Here is a 19,602-nt window from a genome sequence, read left to right as displayed (position 1 = left end):
ACAATCTATGCATCAACATCTCTGGATCAGGCATGTGTATGGGGGGACTCAGCCCCTTCTGTCTGACGGGGGCGTAACCAGACCTCTTACAGTGGGGTGAGGGGGAATAAGGGTGTCTGTGCACCTACCCCTTCTGTCTGATGGGGGCGTAACCAGAACATTTTCAGTGGGGTGGGCTGGGGTAAGGCTGCCTGTGCACCTGCCCCTTCTGTCTGACAGGGGCGTAATCAGACCTTTCATAGTGCAGCGGGGGGGCATAAGCATACCTTTTGCACTGGGGTGGGGTAGTAATTATTTAACAAAATAAATAAATTTCATTATTTAATCAAATAAATTTATAAATTTATTTACTTTAATCCACTGAATCAGGTTAGTAACAGGATAGAATTATATTTTCTAATGTTTTTATTTTCTTTTGTATGTCCAGTTAAATGATTATTATATACACTGATTTAGTGTCACTGTGTTCGTTATCTTCAGCTGCAGCAGTAAAGTGAATTTAACTTAATCCACCAGACCGTGGTTTCATTATGTTACTCAGTTATGCTTTGGGTGACGCTGAAGCAGGACATTAATAGGACAGAACAGAAAACCTTTATTGTCAATGTACAGGGAGGAAATACAGTAAATAGGTACAAATATATAAAATGTACATATACAGGGGAGGGGGAGTTACATTTTAGTCAGAGAGAAACACTATAAAATTATATTTTTCTTGTTAATTCAGCTCACTGAACACAGGCATTTATTTTAGTCAAACATACATTTTAGAGTAAAAAGGATTATAAAGGTTAAAAAGCAGAGATTTTAGCTTTTTGCCGGGAGAACCAGCAACACGTCACAGCGACACTGAGGATTTTCTATTAACTCGAAACCCTGGATAGAGGGGCTCAGTGAATGAGGAGGTGAATCTGTACAGGAGGGTCAGTCCATCAGAGGAGACTCTGTAGAAGGACAGAGCACCAGCCCCCCAGTCCAGATACACTCCTACTCTGCGGGAGCCTGAGGGCTCTATGGGTATGAAAGTCCCTTTATTATTGTGCAGGACAGAGTAAATGTGACGATCACACCACAGAATCCATGACTTGTTATTGAGTCCAAGCCCACAATCATCACTCTCTCCTTTCCTCCCGATTCCTTTATAAGTCACTCCTATCCAGGCTCCATCTCCATCCCACTCAGCCTCCCAGTAACAGCGGCCAGTCAGACTCTCTCTGCACAGAACTTGGGGGTCATATTCAAATCTCTCTGGATGATCAGGATGTGGCTGGTCCTCTGACCCCCGTCTCGCCTTCCTGTTCCCCCCTGACAGAGACAGGTGTCTGTTTGCTGTGTTGGGGTCCAGCGTCAGCTGGCAGGAGTCTGTAGGCAGGAGGAAGAATTATTAATACCATCAGGCCGCTTGTACTTTATGTAGTAGCTGCCATAATGCGGTGCAAGCTAAACTAACAGCTTAATTACGGGTAAATAAAATTACAAAGCAGCGACATTCATCAGACACATTCACCACAAGCATATTTACCACAAAATGGCACCAGATATTAATACTAAAAGTCAGTGTCTTTCCTTCTAACCGCTAAAGCCTGCGCGGGCGACTTGAAAATGGCCATCAATAACAGAATATTTAAGTAATATTATTAAATATTTAAAGTGATATTTAATAAAAGTTTGGACCTGGATTCCGATACAAACACCTCCGAAGACGACTCCGGCGCCGGAGTTGCGCTCCATGAGGATCCAGTATTTGCAGCGCTTGTCTGACATGGTCTTTAGTCACACTGTGTTGTCAAGCGGGGCGGAATAGGTGCTGCGCAAAGTCAGCAAACTAAAGATAATACCGTCTACAAACCATCAATAAAAGCGGATCAAACTACACAGATCGTGCATCATGAACAACAGAAAGGTTATCTCATTAATTCAGAAAAACAAAAAAATATTGCTTAGAAAAACGGGATTATTATCTCATTAATTCGGAAAAAAACAGGATGATTATTACATTAATTCGGAAAAACAGAATTGATTGTTTTTCAGATGAATGCAACACGCTTCCATAGAGAACCGCTTACCGCGCGCGTGACTCTAGACGTGGTGCCGCTGCCGCGAGGTGTGAGCCCCGCATCTCGCGCAGGCATGTGGCCGCTCTAATCTGTTAATGTGGGTGCCAAAATGAAATTCGACATTTTCCGCCGCACATCCAGTGTGTCCCGGGCACAAATTTGTTTTAGCAGGGTGGTTCTGGAGATCTAATTAATATTCATGAGCGAAGCCCTACATGATTGGCTGGCTCATTAATATTTATTAGAGGATTGCTACCTGATTGGCCAGTGAACATTGACATGCGCTGCCTGTTTTTCCTGTCTAAGGCAGGGGTGTCCAATAGTGATGCGCGGGTCGTCTCGTAACTCGCGGACCCCGCGGGTAACCCGCGGGTCGGGTTGGGGCGGGTAAAGAAATTGTCACTTTATTTGCAGGGCGGGTTGGGGCGAGTCATTAAAAACAAAATTAAATAAAAAATCCATGTATGTTGCGTGCAATTCCCTATAGCCTATATTAAATATTTGGGAATATCTATTTTCATATTTTATTAAGTTCTTTGATAAAGTCACGAAAGCGCCAAGCAGCTACCGCTGCCAGTCACAACAAAAACAAAGAAATAAAAGTGAAGATGGAAGACGAGGTGCGGGAGAAATTGAGGTCGGGAATTTACATCATTAAAAGAAAAAAAGGTCAGGCTGCTAAATCTAATGTTTGGGACCGGTTCTCAGAAATAGTTGCAGCAGGAGACAACAGCAGTATCGGCTACGTGAAGTGCAATTCGTGTGAAAAAATATACAAAACAGGCACTTCCAGCATTTCATTTGAATTACAATGCCTAGTATGTCTATTTAATGGTCGCGGGTGCGGGGCGGGGTGGGTTGTAAAAATAGATACAGTGGTGCGGGGCGGGCTGGGGCGGGCCAAATAATTTCATAAAAGCGGGACCGCGGGTTGGAAAAATACCCGACCCGCGCATCACTAGTGTCCAAATCCAGTCCTGGGGGGCCGGAGCCCTGTGTAGCTTAGTTCTTTCCCTGATCCACCATAAATGATTCAGCTCAAGTGCTGTGTGGTAATTAGCAGAAGCAGTTGAATCAGGTTTTGTTAAATGAGGGGAAACCAAAAAATGTGCAGGGCTCTGGCCCTCCAGGACTGGATTTTGGCACCCCTGGTCTAAGGCATTCAGTGGCCAATCAGGAATATTCTCTCATGAATATTAAGGACTGTTCCAGAACCACCCTGTAAAAATGCAGATTCACATTTCACACTTGAGGAGAAAGTCCGGTGTCTTAGGACAATACTAACAAATCTTTCCTAGAAAACACATACACTCACGGCATGCGCAAAGAACACAAATGCAAAGAATTTTTTTTTTGTGAAATTAAATATGTACAACATCAGAATATATTTTAACCATCTTACACTCTGTTACGCTCCAGTCTAGGGTTGGAGCCTAACAAATTGTAAGGGAAGGAGGGATTGGGAAGGACAAGACAACCAGAGCTAGGAGAAGGGAATATGGGACACAAAGGGAGTCTTTTTATATATTTTTTTTATAGTTTTTCACAGACACTTTACAAACACTAGATGTAACGAACATCAGGAGTGACAAAGGCCAAAGAAACAAACAAAAACACATCTACCGAATACAACCCCAAGCTAACCTAATCCTAAGTGAACACAACAAAAGGGTAAAACGAAACAACAATGCCTAAGCCTAACTCCCTAACCAAACAAACAGTAATCCCCACGTTTACTAAGAAACAAAAAAGGCAGACACTCCTTACGCACACACCTAGTGGAACACGCAAACACACAGCCGAAGCGACAGTATCCAGAGGGGAGATCAAAGAGGCGAAGTCGGAGCACAAACGAAAGTTCAAAACCAAACAGGTAGTCAAAACCAGGGCGAAGGTACAATAAGGGCCCGGTGAAAATCGGAAACCAAGAACAAAAACAGTCATACACGAGCAGTCATACAAAAAGCAAAGCGAACGAAGAGCAAGCTAGCAGGCGAGACGCGAGCAGTGGGCCAATGAAGTGACGAAGCTGCAGCCTGTTCTGTCGAGGAACCGGACACTGCTCCAAAGGCAAGGGAGGCGGGGCCAGGTCCAGAAGGCAGAGTCGAGGGAACGGTTGACCAATGGGCGAGTGGGCAGGATGTCCGAAGAACCTGTAGGCATCCTCCTGAACTTACGGCACATACCCGAAACTTACGGCACGTATCTCCCTTATGGCACGTACTTTCCTTACGGCCCGTAACAACTCCCACACAAACACAAAGACAATATGAGCAGCTATAAAGTATTTGTAAAAAATATTTTTTAAAACAATTAAATGAATTGATAGTGTTTTTGGTGATGATTTTGATATTTTATTTTTCTCATTTGGATGTTGTCTAAAATGACACAAACAGAAACTCACGAAAACACAAACATGGAAATCCATCTACACACAATGCAAAAAGCCACACTCATCACAACAATCGTGTGAATACAACCATAACATAGTATTAATGGTATTATTAATGTTACGTCCTGCATGTTTTGGGACGAGTTGGGTGCTCTGGGTTCTTTGCCTGTGTTTTTTTTTTTTTTCTCTTCTATCCCTTCTAACAGGCAGACGCGTCGGGACCGGATTGGGGGATTAATAGCCCCGCCTGTCGTCCCGGGTGTTCCGGTTGGCCGTCCAGCCGGCGCGGCGTTTTTAAAAGCGAGCCCAGCTTACTGAAGAAAGAAGAGTCTTGGAGCCCAGCAGCCTTTGTTGCCTGTAGTTGTCTGTTGTCTGGTCGTTGCTACGACCTATGATGCTGATCACTTTGTTAACCGAGTCCTTCGGTTGAATAAAAACATTAGAAGCTTAAAAACAGACCGGAGATTGGGCATGGTTTGTTCGGTTGGTTGTTGGCGTGACAGGACCCTTTTGTCACTTGCCCTTACCCTAGACAGGGACGTGACAATTAAAAAAAACATGCAAACACACTTACATTTCTGTAAGCCTGGTCTGGTCCTGCACTCTCCACAGTGGTCCACACTATAGGAGAAGCAGAATGACATAGTGCTGCTGTATCCATTTATTTATTGGTGCTTCTTCTTCACATACATGTATAAGTATCTGTAGCGTGTCAGACACACACTCTCTACTCACTTCAGCTTCCCCAGTTTACAGCTGGAATCCTCCAGTACAGCAGAGAGCAGCTTCACTCCTGAGTCTCCTGGGTGATTGTAGCTCAGATCCAGCTCTCTCAGGTGTGAGGGGTTTGACCTCAGAGCTGAAGCCAGGGAAGAACAGCCTTCTTCTGTGACTCTACAGCCTGACAGCCTGCAGAGAGACAGACAAAAACTCCCCAATAAATAAGATCACCTCACCGTTACAAGCATTACTTTTAAGTAAAAGTGACTGCTGTAATAAATATTTCAATAATGACGCGAAATGAACAACACCTTCCGAACATTTTACAAGAACCTATACTCCTCAGAACAAGAACCAGATGCAGTTGATATAGAATCATTTTAAATAATCTAGACTTACCCATATTAACCAATGAAATAGCAGATACCCTTGATGCATCTGGTACCCTTGACCCATTAACATCAGAATAACTCCATAAGTTCCTCAATCAAATGCCTAACAATAAAGTGCCCAGACCGGACGGTTTCCCTGCAGAAATATATTAACATTTTTGGGATGTATTATCTCCACTCTTCAATAGACAGATAGAGAAATTAAACATACATCACAAATCCCATCACATATGAGCACAGCGACCATTACAGTGTTATTGAGACCTGATAAAGACCCAACACAGCCCTCCAGTTACCGGCCATTACAGTGTTATTGAAACCTGATAAAGACCCAACACAGCCCTCCAGTTACCGGCCATTACAGTGTTATTGAGACCTGATAAAGACCCAACACAGCCCTCCAGTTACCGGCCATTACAGTGTTATTGAGACCTGATAAAGACCCAACACAGCCCTCCAGTTACCGGCCATTACAGTGTTATTGAGACCTGATAAAGACCCAACACAGCCCTCCAGTTACCGGCCATTACAGTGTTATTGAGACCTGATAAAGACCCAACACAGCCCTCCAGTTACCGGCCATTACAGTGTTATTGAGACCTGATAAAGACCCAACACAGCCCTCCAGTTACCGGCCATTACAGTGTTATTGAGACCTGATAAAGACCCAACACAATCCTCCAGTTACCAGCCACCCTCACTAATGAATACAAACTTGAAAATCATTACAAAAGCTCTCGCCACTCAGTTAGAGACAGTCATTCCTACTATAATCCATCCTGATCAGACAGACTTCATCAAGACAAGACACGCCTCGGACAACATTCGTAGATTATTTAATTTAGTCAATATTACTCCGCATATCCATACTAAAACCATAATTACATCATTAGAAGCAGAAAAGGCATCTGACAGTCAGTTGGACATTTCTCTTTAATACATTCCATAGATTTGGCTTCGGAGAGTCGTTCACCCACTGGGTTAAAATGCTGTACACCTCACCCAAAGCTACAGTGGTCACAGATGGGATCACATCACCTGCATTTACACTCTGACGGGGAAGATGGCCTGCCTGCCCACTCTCTCCTTCATTGTTTGCCATCTTCACAGAACCACTTGTGGCAGCAATACAAGAGAACAGTGAAATAAATGGAATTCATACCAACAACTCAACAGAAAATTAGTCTCTGTGTAGATGGTTTCTTGCTGTTTGTACAAAACACTCAATCCTCACTACATGAAATTTTAATTTGATAAATTATTTTTCTAAACTATCAAACGACACAATAAACTGGAATAAACCCATAATATTCTCACGGTCTGAAGATGCCTGGGATTCTGTTGATCAGGATGGTCCATTTCACACTGGAAATATCCGGTACTTGGGTATCAACATCTCCCCCAGGCTGTCAGACTTGTTTACCCTAAACTACACCCCCATACTCAAAACAAAAGATGAATCTCCCACTCTCACTAATAGGACATATTTCAACAAACAAAATTAAAATTCTCCTCCAGATTAATTACTATTTCTCAATGCTTCCTTCAGAAAAATTCTTTCAAACTCTGAACTCATTAATGTCACATTTTTACTGGAAAAACAAAAACACAAAAATCAATCATTCCCACATATGAAAATTAATCTCAAGGCAGATTACAACCTCAGATTTTTCTTCATTTTTACTTAGCAATGAACTGCAACACTTAACTAAATGGTCACACTACATGGTTAGAGCAGGAGCAGCTGTACTGTAAAAATGTCAGACATGCAGACTTACCCTAACTCAATATTTCATTAAAGAAACATAACTGCTTTAACAGTTCTGCCATTTCCACAACACTGACAGCCCAGTGGAAAGCCATTAAAATCACAAACTGCACTCTCAGACCTTGTAAATACACCCCAATATGGAATAATCTGGAATTCCTACTTTACAATCCCACTAATAACTATCACTCATGGGAACAGAAAGGGATTACACATCTCTGCCTCCTTTTCAATAACAGTCATTTCATGACATTCAAAGACTCAATCCATAAATACAGAGTGTCTCATACACACGTACCCTGTAACAGAATGGGTGTCACAGATAATTATCTGCATGCTCTGTGGGCCTGTATACCCGCTCACAGTGCACCATGGGCGTCACAGATAATTATCTGCATGCTATGTGGGCCCGTATACCCGCTCACAGTGCACCCAGGGGCGTCACAGATGATTATCTGCATGCTCTGTGGGCCTGTATACCCGCTCACAGTGCACCATGGGCGTCACAGATAATTATCTGCATGCTATGTGGGCCTGTATACCCGCTCACAGTGCACCATGGGCGTCACAGATAATTATCTGCATGCTATGTGGGCCTGTATACCCGCTCACAGTGCACCATGGGTGTCACAGATAATTATCTGCATGCTCTGTGGGCCTGTATACCCGCTCACAGTGCACCATGGGTGTCACAGATAATTATCTGCATGCTCTGTGGGCCTGTATACCCGCTCACAGTGCACCATGGGTGTCACAGATAATTATCTGCATGCTCTGTGGGCCTGTATACCCGCTCACAGTGCACCATGGGTGTCACAGATAATTATCTGCATGCTCTGTGGGCCTGTATACCCGCTCACAGTGCACCATGGGTGTCACAGATAATTATCTGCATGCTCTGTGGGCCTGTATACCTCTTCACAGTGCACCATGAGTGTCACAGATAATTATCTGCATGCTCTGTGGGCCTGTATACCCGCTCACAGTGCACCATGGGTGTCACAGATGATTATCTGCGTGCTCTGTGGGCCTGTATACCCGCTCACAGTGCACCATGGGTGTCACAGATAATTATCTGCATGCTCTGTGGGCCTCTATACCTGCTCACAGTGTACCATGGGTGTCACAGATAATTATCTGCATGCTCTGTGGGCCTGTATACCTGTTCACAGTGCACCATGGGCGTCACAGATAATTATCTGCATGCTCTGTGGGCCTGTATACCCGCTCACAGTGCACCATGGGTGTCACAGATGATTATCTGCGTGCTCTGTGGGCCTGTATACCCGCTCACAGTGCACCATGGGTGTCACAGATGATTATCTGCATGCTCTGTGGGCCTCTATACCTGCTCACAGTGTACCATGGGTGTCACAGATAATTATCTGCATGCTCTGTGGGCCTGTATACCTGTTCACACTTTTTCGGTAGCAATCACTGAAAAACTCACTTCCACCATAAACTGCAGAATCCCTCCTTCTCCCCAACTTTGTTTGCTTGGAGATTTTACACAGGTAAACACACTGACCATATGCAAGAATGATATACATATTTCTCTGGAAATCCAAAAACACACTCACTGTAATCATTGGACTAATCTAATGATAGAATACATATCCATGGAAAAAATTACAGCCTTAGATAAAATTAACATCCTGCTGTTTGGGGAAAACTGGGAACCATCCTTACAGCATCTAACCCTGAACAAACAGCCAGGCTAATGCCACATACATTTCTATAAAGGCATTAAACGTATAATCACAGTCCATACACACACACACGTGTGCACGCTCATCCTCACACTCACACACACACAGACGTGCACGCTCACCCTCACATACACACACTCACACACGCACGCACACACACACACACACACACAAACAAACCTTAAGACTCACTCTTCTATCACTCTTTTTTGTACTTTTATGTTACTCTATTTTACTCTATGTAATTACCAAGCTGCAGCTTAATTACTTTTCATTCCCCTTCAAAGGCATATTGTTTACAGTATTGACCAAAAAAATGCCTTTATTTGACTTTATTTGAGGTAGGAAGCAACCCGTTAAAAGGAGGGAGGGTGCATTTTTTGTCTCTCTGCTGCTTCAGAATGTTACATGGAAATCACTTCACTGAGGGGCCAGAAATCACATGATCTCCACTGAGGGGCCAGAAATCACATGATCTTCACTGAGGGGCCAGAAATCACATGAACTCCACTGAGGGGCCAGAAATCACATGATCTTCACTGAGCGGCCGGAAATCACATGATCTCCACTGAGGGGCTGGAAATCACATGATCTCCACTGAGGGGCCGGAAATCGCATGAGCTCCACTGAGGGGCCGGAAATCGCATGCTCTCCACTGAGGGGCCGGAAATCGCATGACCTCCACTGAGGGGCCAGAAATCGCATGAACTCCACTGAGGGGCCGGAAATCGCATGACCTCCACTGAGGGGCCAGAAATCGCATGACCTCCACTGAGGGGCCGGAAATCGCATGACCTCCACTGAGGGGGCGGAAATCGCATGATCTCCATGGAGGGGCCGGAAATCGCATGACCTCCACGTAGGGCCGGAAATCGCATGATCTCCACTGAGGGGTCGGAAATCGCATGAACTGCACTCCTGAGTCAGACATAACATTATGCAAACGTTAGTAGTTAGTAGTAGTATAGGATAGAGATATTATAATTATTGTTAATAATTATTCAGATAAGATAAGAGACTTTATTGTCATTGTATCAGAAATACAACGAAATTTGTTTGGTAGCTCACAGCTCAGCAGCAAAGAGGTATACATTAATGTACCACATTAATATAGAATACAGTCTCATAGACATGGTATAAATATAAATAAACCAAAGATAACTATTAGTAAAATACAATATAAAAAATTATATTCCCAAGTGCAGTCTTAAATTATTTACAGAGGTATTTACACGTCAATGTGATTTAAAGTGACCAAGTGCATATCAGCAGCAATACAGACATGTGGAAGTGACTTAATGGTCAGTGTTCTGTAGTGGAAGGGGTGTGACGGAGGCCACTACTCTCAAATTTCGTTGTTTTTCTGACTATACCGCATAAGCATTGTTCAGATCTGGGAGTATGGTACCCATGATCCTCTGTGAAATTATAGTATTATTATAATAATTATAATAATTCGTACAGTTATATATGTACATGTATGTATGTGTCTGTATAATGTTAATTATTATTACAACATTTAAATATAATTATAGCATTATATAAGTATTATTGCAGACACACACACGTACCCTGTAACAGACGCTCTCATACACACGTACCCTGTAACAGACGCTCTCATACACACGTACCCTGTCGCAGACGCTCTCATACACACGTACCCTGTCGCAGACGCTCTTATACACACGTACCCTGTCGCAGACACTCTCATACACACGTACCCTGTAACAGACGCTCTCATACACACGTACCCTGTCGCAGACGCTCTCATACACACGTACCGTCACAGACGCTCTCATACACACGTACCCTGTCGCAGACGCTCTCATACACACGTACCCTGTAACAGACGCTCTCATACACACGTACCCTGTAACAGACGCTCTCATACACACGTACCGTCACAGACGCTCTCATACACACGTACCCTGTCGCAGACGCTCTCATACACACGTACCGTCACAGACGCTCTCATACACACGTACCCTGTCGCAGACGCTCTCATACACACGTACCCTGTCGCAGACGCTCTCATACACACGTACCCTGTAACAGACGCTGTCATACACACATACCCTGTCGCAAATGCTCTCATACACACGTACCCTGTAGCAGACGCTCTCATACACACATACCCTGTAAGAGACGCTGTCATACACAGATACCCTGTCGCAAATGCTCTCATACACACGTACCCTGTCGCAAATGCTCTCATACACACGTACCCTGTAACAGACGCTCTCATACACACGTACCCTGTCGCAGACGCTCTCATACACACGTACCCTGTCGCAGACGCTCTCATACACACGTACCCTGTCGCAGACGCTCTCATACACACGTACCCTGTCGCAAATGCTCTCATACACACGTACCCTGTAACAGACGCTCTCATACACACGTACCCTGTCGCAGACGCTCTCATACACATGTACCCTGTCGCAGATGCTCTCATATACATGTCGCATATGTCACACAGTCATATATCACACTCACCATTTTCCTACCAGCTTCACAGCCTCCTTAAATCTGTCCATTGTTTGTTGTAGTTTAGTGTTGTTTTGTGCAAATAAATGTCTCTATCAAATCAATTGTTGTCTTGCGGTCATTCAGACAAGCCAGCATACTATCCAAAGAATTTTGTTAGTTGTAGGATTTGGTATAACATGAGACTGATTAAGTTACCAAATTATCACCCAGCACCTACACTTAGAAACTGAAAGACAGACTTACCAAATTAGATGAGATTAGTGAAAGATAGACTTACCCAATTAGATGAGATTAGTAGTCCAGAAGGTGACATTTTATTAGCCTAAAAGTGAATTTCACTGTGTGCGTGTGGTGCAGAACAGATTCAGCTCAGCTAACCTCTCCTTATAAGACATTCCTCTAAGACCAGGAATCACTCTTGTAGCCCTACGTTGAGCCCTTTCCAAGGCAGCAATGTCCTTTTTAAGGTATGGTGACCAAACCTGCACACAATATTCTAGGTGGAATCTTACCAAGGAATTGTATAATCCTAGCATCACCTCCTTTGACTTAAACTCCACACACCTGAACATGTAACCCAACATCCTATTGGCCTTTTTTATTGCTTCCCCACACTGGTGAGAGTGGGACATGGAAGCATCAACATATACACCAAGGTCTTTCTCATAATCAGCTACCTTTATTTCAGTGGAACTCATAAAATATCTGTACTTTATATTTCTGCTCCCTGCATGGATTACCTTACATTTATCTACGATAAATTATATCTGCCAGGTATCAGCCCAGTCGCTAATTAAATCCAGATCCCATTGTAGCCTCTGTGCTGCTAGATCAGTATCTGCTACACCACCCACCTTGGTGTCATCTGCAAATTGAACCAGTTTACTGTATGTATTGGTGTCAATATCATTAATGTAAATTAGTAACAATAGTGGTCCTAAAATTGAACCCTGCGGTACCCCACTATGAATGCAGGTCCACTGTGACATTGTGCCTCTAATAACTACCTGCTGCTTCCTGTCTCTTATCACACCAGCAGATAAGCATTTCTGGAATAGTAAAGTTAAAGGTTGGATAATAATATCCTTCATCTCTTTTAAAACTATAGGTAAGATGCCATCTGGGTCCTGTGATTTATTTATTTTGAGTTTAGCTAGACTTTGTACCACATCAGCCTCAGTTATACAGTACATACAGTGCCCTCCGCAATTATTGGCACCCCTTTGTACAAGGGGTAAGAAAAAATCCACCTTCTAGTGAAGTTGCTTCATCTCACACTGAAATAATGAGAAAAATCCAACCTTTCATTGAAATTAATTTATTTAAAAAAAAACAAAACCATCAAGAAATAATTATTTTTAACAAAAACACACGTGGTATGATTATTGGCACCCCTGCAAAATATAGTGAACACAATATAACTGAAGCATGTTTCCCATGTAAATTATACATCTTTGAGTTGATTGGAGTGAATAGGAACCTTCCAGCTGTAATCCATTAATTCCTGATTAACTGTGGTACAAACATGAGGAGACACAGAGGCCAAATTTCCTTAATCATACATCAACATGGGAAAGATAAGAGAACACACAGACCAAATGAGGGAAAAGTGTGCTGACCTTCATATGTCAGGGAATGGGTATGAAAAATAGCTACTCGCCTTAAAATGCCCATTTCTACTGATCATTAAAAAGTGGACATTAACTGGAACTGTTAGAAATCTGCCTGAAAGAGGACCCAAGTTTATTTTGCCCCCACATACAGTGAGGAGGATCATAAGAGGCAAAAAAATCCCCAAGGATGACTGTTGGTGAATTACAAGACCAAGTAAAATCTTGGGGTTACCACGTTTCCAAAAAAAAACATCAGACGACACCTTCATGCTAACAGATTTTTTGAAATGTATGACAGAAAGAAGCCTTTTCTTTGTGTGTCAGTTACATAAAATGTACCAGGAGTTTGCAAAACATTACTACGACTTTGACTTGAACCAAATTCAATGGTCTAATGAAACAAAAATGGAGTTTTTTGGAAATAAACATTCAAGGAGGGTTTGGCGTAAACAGAAGGATGGATATAATGAAATGAACCTCATCCCAACTGTAAAATATGGTGGAGGTTCTATGATGTTGTGGGGCTGTTTTTCCTCCAAAGGCCCTGGAAACCGCGTTAGGGTACATGTCACTATGGACTCCATGAAATACCAGGATATTTTATATCAAAATTTGGCTGCTTCTGCCAGGAAACTAAAACTGGGCCGTCATTAGATCTTCCAGCAGGACAGTGACCCTAAGCACATGTCCATATCAACATAAAAATGATTAGATGACCACAGAATCAAGCTTCTGCCATGGCCATCTCAGTCCCCTGACCTGAACCCCACTAAAAACCTGTGGGCTGAACTGAAGAGGAGAGTGCACAAGAGAAGGCCTAGGACCCTGGATGATCTGGAGAGATTCTGTAAAGAGGAATGGTTTCAGACGCCCTGCTCTGTATTCTTCAACCTTTTAAAATGTTATAGGAGAAGACTCAGTGCTGTTATACTAGCAAAGGGAGGCTGTACAAAGTATTAAAGGCAGGGCTGCCAATAGTCATGGCACATGTGTTTTTGTTGGAAATAATTATTTCTTGATGAAGGATTTGTTTTTCTTTGAATAAATTTATTTCAGTGAAAGGTTGGATTTTTCTCATTTTTTCAGTGTGAGATGAAGCTGCTTCGCCAAAAGGTGGATTTTTTTCTAACCCTTTTTACAAATTTTTACAAGGGGAGGGCACTGTATATTGTTTATATACGACACTGTATTAGTACTAAATGGTGGTAAGTTAATCATGTCCTCTACAGTGAACACCCGTAAAAATAATCATTAAACTCATTTACTATATGAATTTCACTTTCAATTATAAGGCCCTTACTATCCTGCAGATTAGTGATTTCAGCTTTTATAGTTCTTTTGGAGTTAAAATATTGGAAGAAATTTTTTATGTCATCCTTAGCTTCCAATGCAATCTTCCTTTCGACATTCCACTTAGCGAGTCTAATGTTATTATTTAACTCCACCTGTTGTCACGCCTCGGTGGGCGGGGCCACGTGACCAAGCCTCCTGACGCTCGTCTATTTAACCGGCACTCTGACAAACCACTGCTGCGAAGTATCGTTGCTCTCATGCTCTCAGTAATACTAACCTCACTACCCCCAGTCTACAGTGTGGAATACCCAGTAAGACTGACCTCAGTATCTCCAGCTTACAGTGTGAATCCCCCAGTCCAGCACAGAGCAGCTCCACTCCTGAATCCTGCAGGTCATTGTCACTCAGGTCCAGCTCTCTCAGGGGTGAGGAGTTTGATCTTAAAGCTGAAGCCAGCGCCTCACAGCACTCTGTGAGTTCACATCGGCCCACCCTTAATAAAATTAAACACTTTTAAATCCACTTTTTACACTCCAGCACTGTATTCAAATGAGGAGAATAGGGGCCATAACATAATGGATTTTCAGAAAACAATTAAATTACTAGAAATCATTTTAACAATCATCTTGATTCTGTTTGGTGTCCATTATATTTTTGTCCATAACACATTAAAGTCAGCATGTTTAACTGTAACAGTAACAGTTAACTTTGCTAACCAACAAAAATGTTTTGCATGGATTATATGGTTGAATGGATGCTTCCTGCTTCACTGCTAATTATTCCTTGCATGGATCGAGAGCTGATAAGATTGTGGGAGAAGATTGTGGGAGTAGGAGAAGAAAACAGAAGCTGTTTGTGTTTGTGTGACGACCCTGACGTTTCTCCAGGCCCTACTGGGAAGAGTGTGGCTGATCTTGATTGGCCTATCCTATAATTAATTGCTAATTGGTATCTTATATAAGACTATGTGGGGGTTAACGAGAGTTGGACTCTGTGGGGAGGGAGTCTCAGGAGTGGTTCTTTGTGTGTCATGTAACCTTTTGCTGACTCTTTAGTTTTGTTTTCTCTTGTGCATTTTATACCATGTAGATTAAGGGTTGGTTGTGATTGTTTGCTTCTCTATCCCTAGACTTTATTATCTGTCTTATTCTTACCGTTGAACCCGTACAAATAATAAATAATCTTTATTGATTATATATTCTGTTTTGATCCCTCTTTTATGTTGCGACCTCAAACGAGCGGGTTGTAACAGTTTGTTTATTATGTAACTGCTGTCTTGTAAAATTCATATTCTGTACTCACTGCAGCTTCTCCAGTTTACAGCTGGGATCCTCCAGTACAGCAGAGAGCAGCTTCACTCCTGAGTCTCCTGGGTGATTGTAGCTCAGATCCAGCTTTCTCAGGTGTGAGGGGTTTGACCTCAGTGCTGAAGCCAGGGAAGAACAGCCTTCTTCTGTGACTCTACAGCATGACAGCCTGCAGAGAGACAGACAAAGACTCCTCAATAAATAAGATCACCTCACCATTACAAGTATTACTTTTAAGTAAAAGTAACTGCTGTAATAAATATTTCAAGAATTACAGTTTAGTGTCTAAGAGAAGACAAGCACCCTCCTCCCTTTCCCTTAGCTAATTGCTCACTATCTCCTCTTTATAGTGTGGAATACCCAGCATACTGACCTCAGTATCTCCAGTGTACAGTGTGGAATACCTAGTAATACTGACCTCAGTATCCCCAGTTTGCAGTGTGGGATACCCAGCGTACACTGTGGAATACCCAGTAATACTGATCTCATTATCCCCAGTTTACAGTGTGAAATACCCAGCAATACTGGCCTCAGTATCTCCAGCGTACACTGTGGAATACCCAGTAATAGTGACCTCAGTATCTCCAGTTTACAGTGTGGAATACCCAGTAATACTGACCTCAGTATCTCCAGCGTACAGTGTGAAATACCCAGTAATACTGACCTCAGTATCCCCAGTTTACAGTGTGGAATACCCAGTAGTACTGACCTCAGTATCTCTAGCTTACAGTGTGGAATACCCAGCAATTATGACCTCAGTATCCCCAGTTTACATTGTGGAATAATAAGAAATACTGACCTCAGAATCCCCAGTTTACAGTGTGGAATACCCAGTAATACTGACCTCAATATCTCCAGTTTACAGTGTAAATCCCCCAGTGCAGCAGAGAGCAGCTTCACTCCTGAATCCTTCAGGTTATTGTCACTCAGGTCCAGCTCTCTCAGTGGGGAAGAGTTTGATCTTAGAGCTGAAGTCAGCACTTCACATTGTTTATCTCTGAGATCACAGCTGTTCAGCCTGAAACAGAAAACACTTTAAGACACAGACATATACACATCCTACACATTAGTTAAATACAAAGCATTACAATAAGCATTTGTTTTCAATATAATTAGCAGCACAGCTTACACTTCAAAATGAATTATAGTCTGCAGAGTGTACTGTGCATCCCGGCAATTTGCTGCAGTCATATGATCACTAATTGTGAGTCAGTGCATCTTAGCTCAAAACTATAGGTAAAAACATTAAGTACAAACTACAGCCAAAAATGACAGAATATATAGAAACACATCAACAGCAAGATGGACTTGAAGCCTCCCATAACAGTCAGACCAGTGCTTCCAGTGCAGTCCTCAGCCATCTTTCTGCCAGGTGTCCCTACACTGGACACGTATCACTGAAAGGAGGAGATGTGAACATCCCCAGCAGCTAATGCAGCAGCAACTGGCACTAGAATTCCTGATCCCATGAGTAAAATCCATTTTCCCTGTATTGTTATACCTGGGAACATGTCAAATCACCAATTAGGTCTGGGTGATATGATGATATTATCGGTAATCAGCATAATCAGACAAGTATCCCAGTGTCGATATCTGAAAGTGACTAACCGGCGATTATTATCTTTGCTGGGGAAATGTGCTTAGGCTACATACAAAGCAGGATGACAGAAGGATTCATGATTTGCTTTCAGTTCAGCCTTCTAGCCTAAGATTCTGAAGCAGTAAAATAGAAACATTGCTATTTTAGCGCAGAGTTTCACAAGCATTGTCCCTTGCAGTAACCGTGTGTTCGCCATTCTTGCAAGTCCAGTATTGTCACATCACCAACTTCTATCTTCGAGTCAACAGCCAGAATGTCAGCCATTCAAGTGCAGCTGTCTGGTGGGAATTTTGAGCTTCCTCTCTCTCTCTCTCTCTCTCTCTCTCTCATCTATCTATCTGAATTAATCAATCATTATTTATATAGCTTGTTTTAACCACAGGTGTCACCGAGTACAGAGCACACGAGACAACGGGACTTCCGTGGAAGAGCTTTATTTACTCGACCAGGCAGACAGAGTCGGAGGGGGTGATCAGAAGACATAATCGGGGCACGGAGCAAGGGGTCTAGGAAGCCGGTGAAGTCAAGCCGAGGGAGGACACAGGCGGGAGTCGGGAAAGCGGGGGATATCGGGACCAACACGGAAGGACTGGGCTAGGGCTGCAAAGAAGACAAGGAGAGAAACGCTCAGTAAGTCGCATGGGAATCAACAATACCTCGCACCGAGGAGAGCGAGGCGACCCCTTTTAAAGGCGCTGGTACAGGTGGACGAGATTCCGCAGATTAGGGAGTGCGCTCCGTCCGTCGGGGGCGTGGTCGGGACGTGACAGAACCACCCTCCTGACGGCCGCCACCTGGTGGCCGAGGGGAGTGACGGGGCCGTCCCCGCGGCCGCGGTGCCGGTCTATCTGGGTGAGCAAGATGGAAGGATGTCACTAGCTCCGGGTCCAGGATGTCAGCGGCTGGAATCCAGGTGCATTCCTCCGGACCGTAACCTTCCCAGTCGATCAGGTACTGGAGGCGCCCCCTGCATCGACGGGAGTCCAGCAGGGCGCTTACGGCATAAGTGTCATCTCCCACGGGCAGGGGACCCGGGGGGGTAGTCCCGGCGTCTGGCGGGTGACCAAGGCTGTAACGAACAGGCTTTAGCAGGGACCGGTGAAAGACTGGTGAAATGCGGAAGAAGCGGGGGAGCTGGAGTCGATATGTGACAGGACCCATCCGTTGAAGGACGCGATACGGTGCGACATATCGCGGGGCGAGCTTACGGCATCCAGGAAGGCGGAGATTTTTTGTCGCAAGCCAGACCCTCTGACCAGGGCGCAGTGGCGGTCCGGGGCGCCGGTGTTTGTCCGCTTGCCGTTTCCGCCGTTGCGCTCCTGCTTCTAGAAGTCGGCGGGTGCCGCGCCAGACCCTTCGGCTGCACTGAAACCAGTCATCCAGAGCGGGGATCTCACTCCGTGGAGGGTCCCAGGGAAACAGGGGAGGTTGGTAGCCTAAGACACACTGAAAAGATGTCAGTTCAGTGTCCGCCAGGGGATGGGAATTGTGGGTGTACTCAGCCCAAGGGAGGTAGCGTGCCCATTGCATCGGGTGGTCTGAGCAGAGACTCCGGAGGATCTTTGCGATCTCCTGCTGAGTGCGTTCCGTCAGGCCGTTGGTCTGGGGGTGATAGCTGGAGGACAAACTTAGGGACACATTAACCCCCTGGGGCCTGAGGCCTCTTTTCCACTTTCGAGGTAGTCTGACATGCCTTGACATTTTAAAATATTTCACCTATCTAAAAAACATTTATCCCAAAGTGATACATTTGCTTTTATTCAGCACAAACTCAGCACCAATAATCTGAGACCTCTTAGAATGTTATTATTCTATTTTTTGTTAAAATCAACTTTAAACATATACTTTTCAAAAACCTATTTTCAGACATGCTGAGAAATTGTAAAAAATCACATTATAGACATTTCTAGGTAAGACTTTTGAGCTCTGAAGCTTATAGACACAGGGGTTGGCTACACATAGGTGAAAGTGGCATTCTGAAATTTTATGTAGTTTGATTACTAAAGTGTTAGCACTTTAGAGTGACACTCTTTTTCTCAAAGTCAGTGGCCTTCACAATGAATATTGATGAGATAGGTGTCCTCACACCTGTAGTACTTTGCATGCTGTCAATGGCCCATCAGTCTGGAATGTCACTGCACCCCACACCCATCACTTTGGAAAGGCAGTTTGAAACGCAAGAAAAGTAGCAACAATAAAATCCCTTTCACAGTTTATTGGTAGATGGAATGAAAAATGAAAAACTGTTACTATATAAATAT

The 19,602-nt window shown here is 43.6% G+C and overlaps 1 protein-coding gene across 3 annotated transcripts in view; it reads right to left on the bottom strand.

Moving 5' to 3' along the window:
• Window positions 1-571: 571 nt before the first annotated feature.
• Window positions 572-19,602, bottom strand: part of LOC111842340 (uncharacterized) — a 37,598-nt gene continuing 18,567 nt past the window's right edge. For 2 of the 3 annotated variants that reach the window (XM_072706630.1, XM_072706631.1), the window contains 6 exons: window positions 16,586-16,759; window positions 15,737-15,910; window positions 14,757-14,927; window positions 5,185-5,358; window positions 5,024-5,070; window positions 572-1,362 (listed from right to left, as the gene is read on the bottom strand). In XM_072706630.1, the coding sequence (XP_072562731.1) occupies window positions 839-1,362; window positions 5,024-5,070; window positions 5,185-5,358; window positions 14,757-14,927; window positions 15,737-15,910; window positions 16,586-16,759 (1,264 nt within the window). In that variant the 3' untranslated portion in view covers window positions 572-838. The remainder of the gene's footprint in view (window positions 1,363-5,023; window positions 5,071-5,184; window positions 5,359-14,756; window positions 14,928-15,736; window positions 15,911-16,585; window positions 16,760-19,602) is intronic. The other variant, XM_072706632.1, reaches the window with a different exon arrangement.

Source organism: Paramormyrops kingsleyae, chromosome 24 (genome assembly GCF_048594095.1).
Source record: "Paramormyrops kingsleyae isolate MSU_618 chromosome 24, PKINGS_0.4, whole genome shotgun sequence".
Classification (NCBI taxonomy): Eukaryota; Metazoa; Chordata; class Actinopteri; order Osteoglossiformes; family Mormyridae; genus Paramormyrops; species Paramormyrops kingsleyae.
Note: the sequence above shows the minus strand (reverse complement) of the source record. Positions and strands in the feature narration are given on the sequence as shown.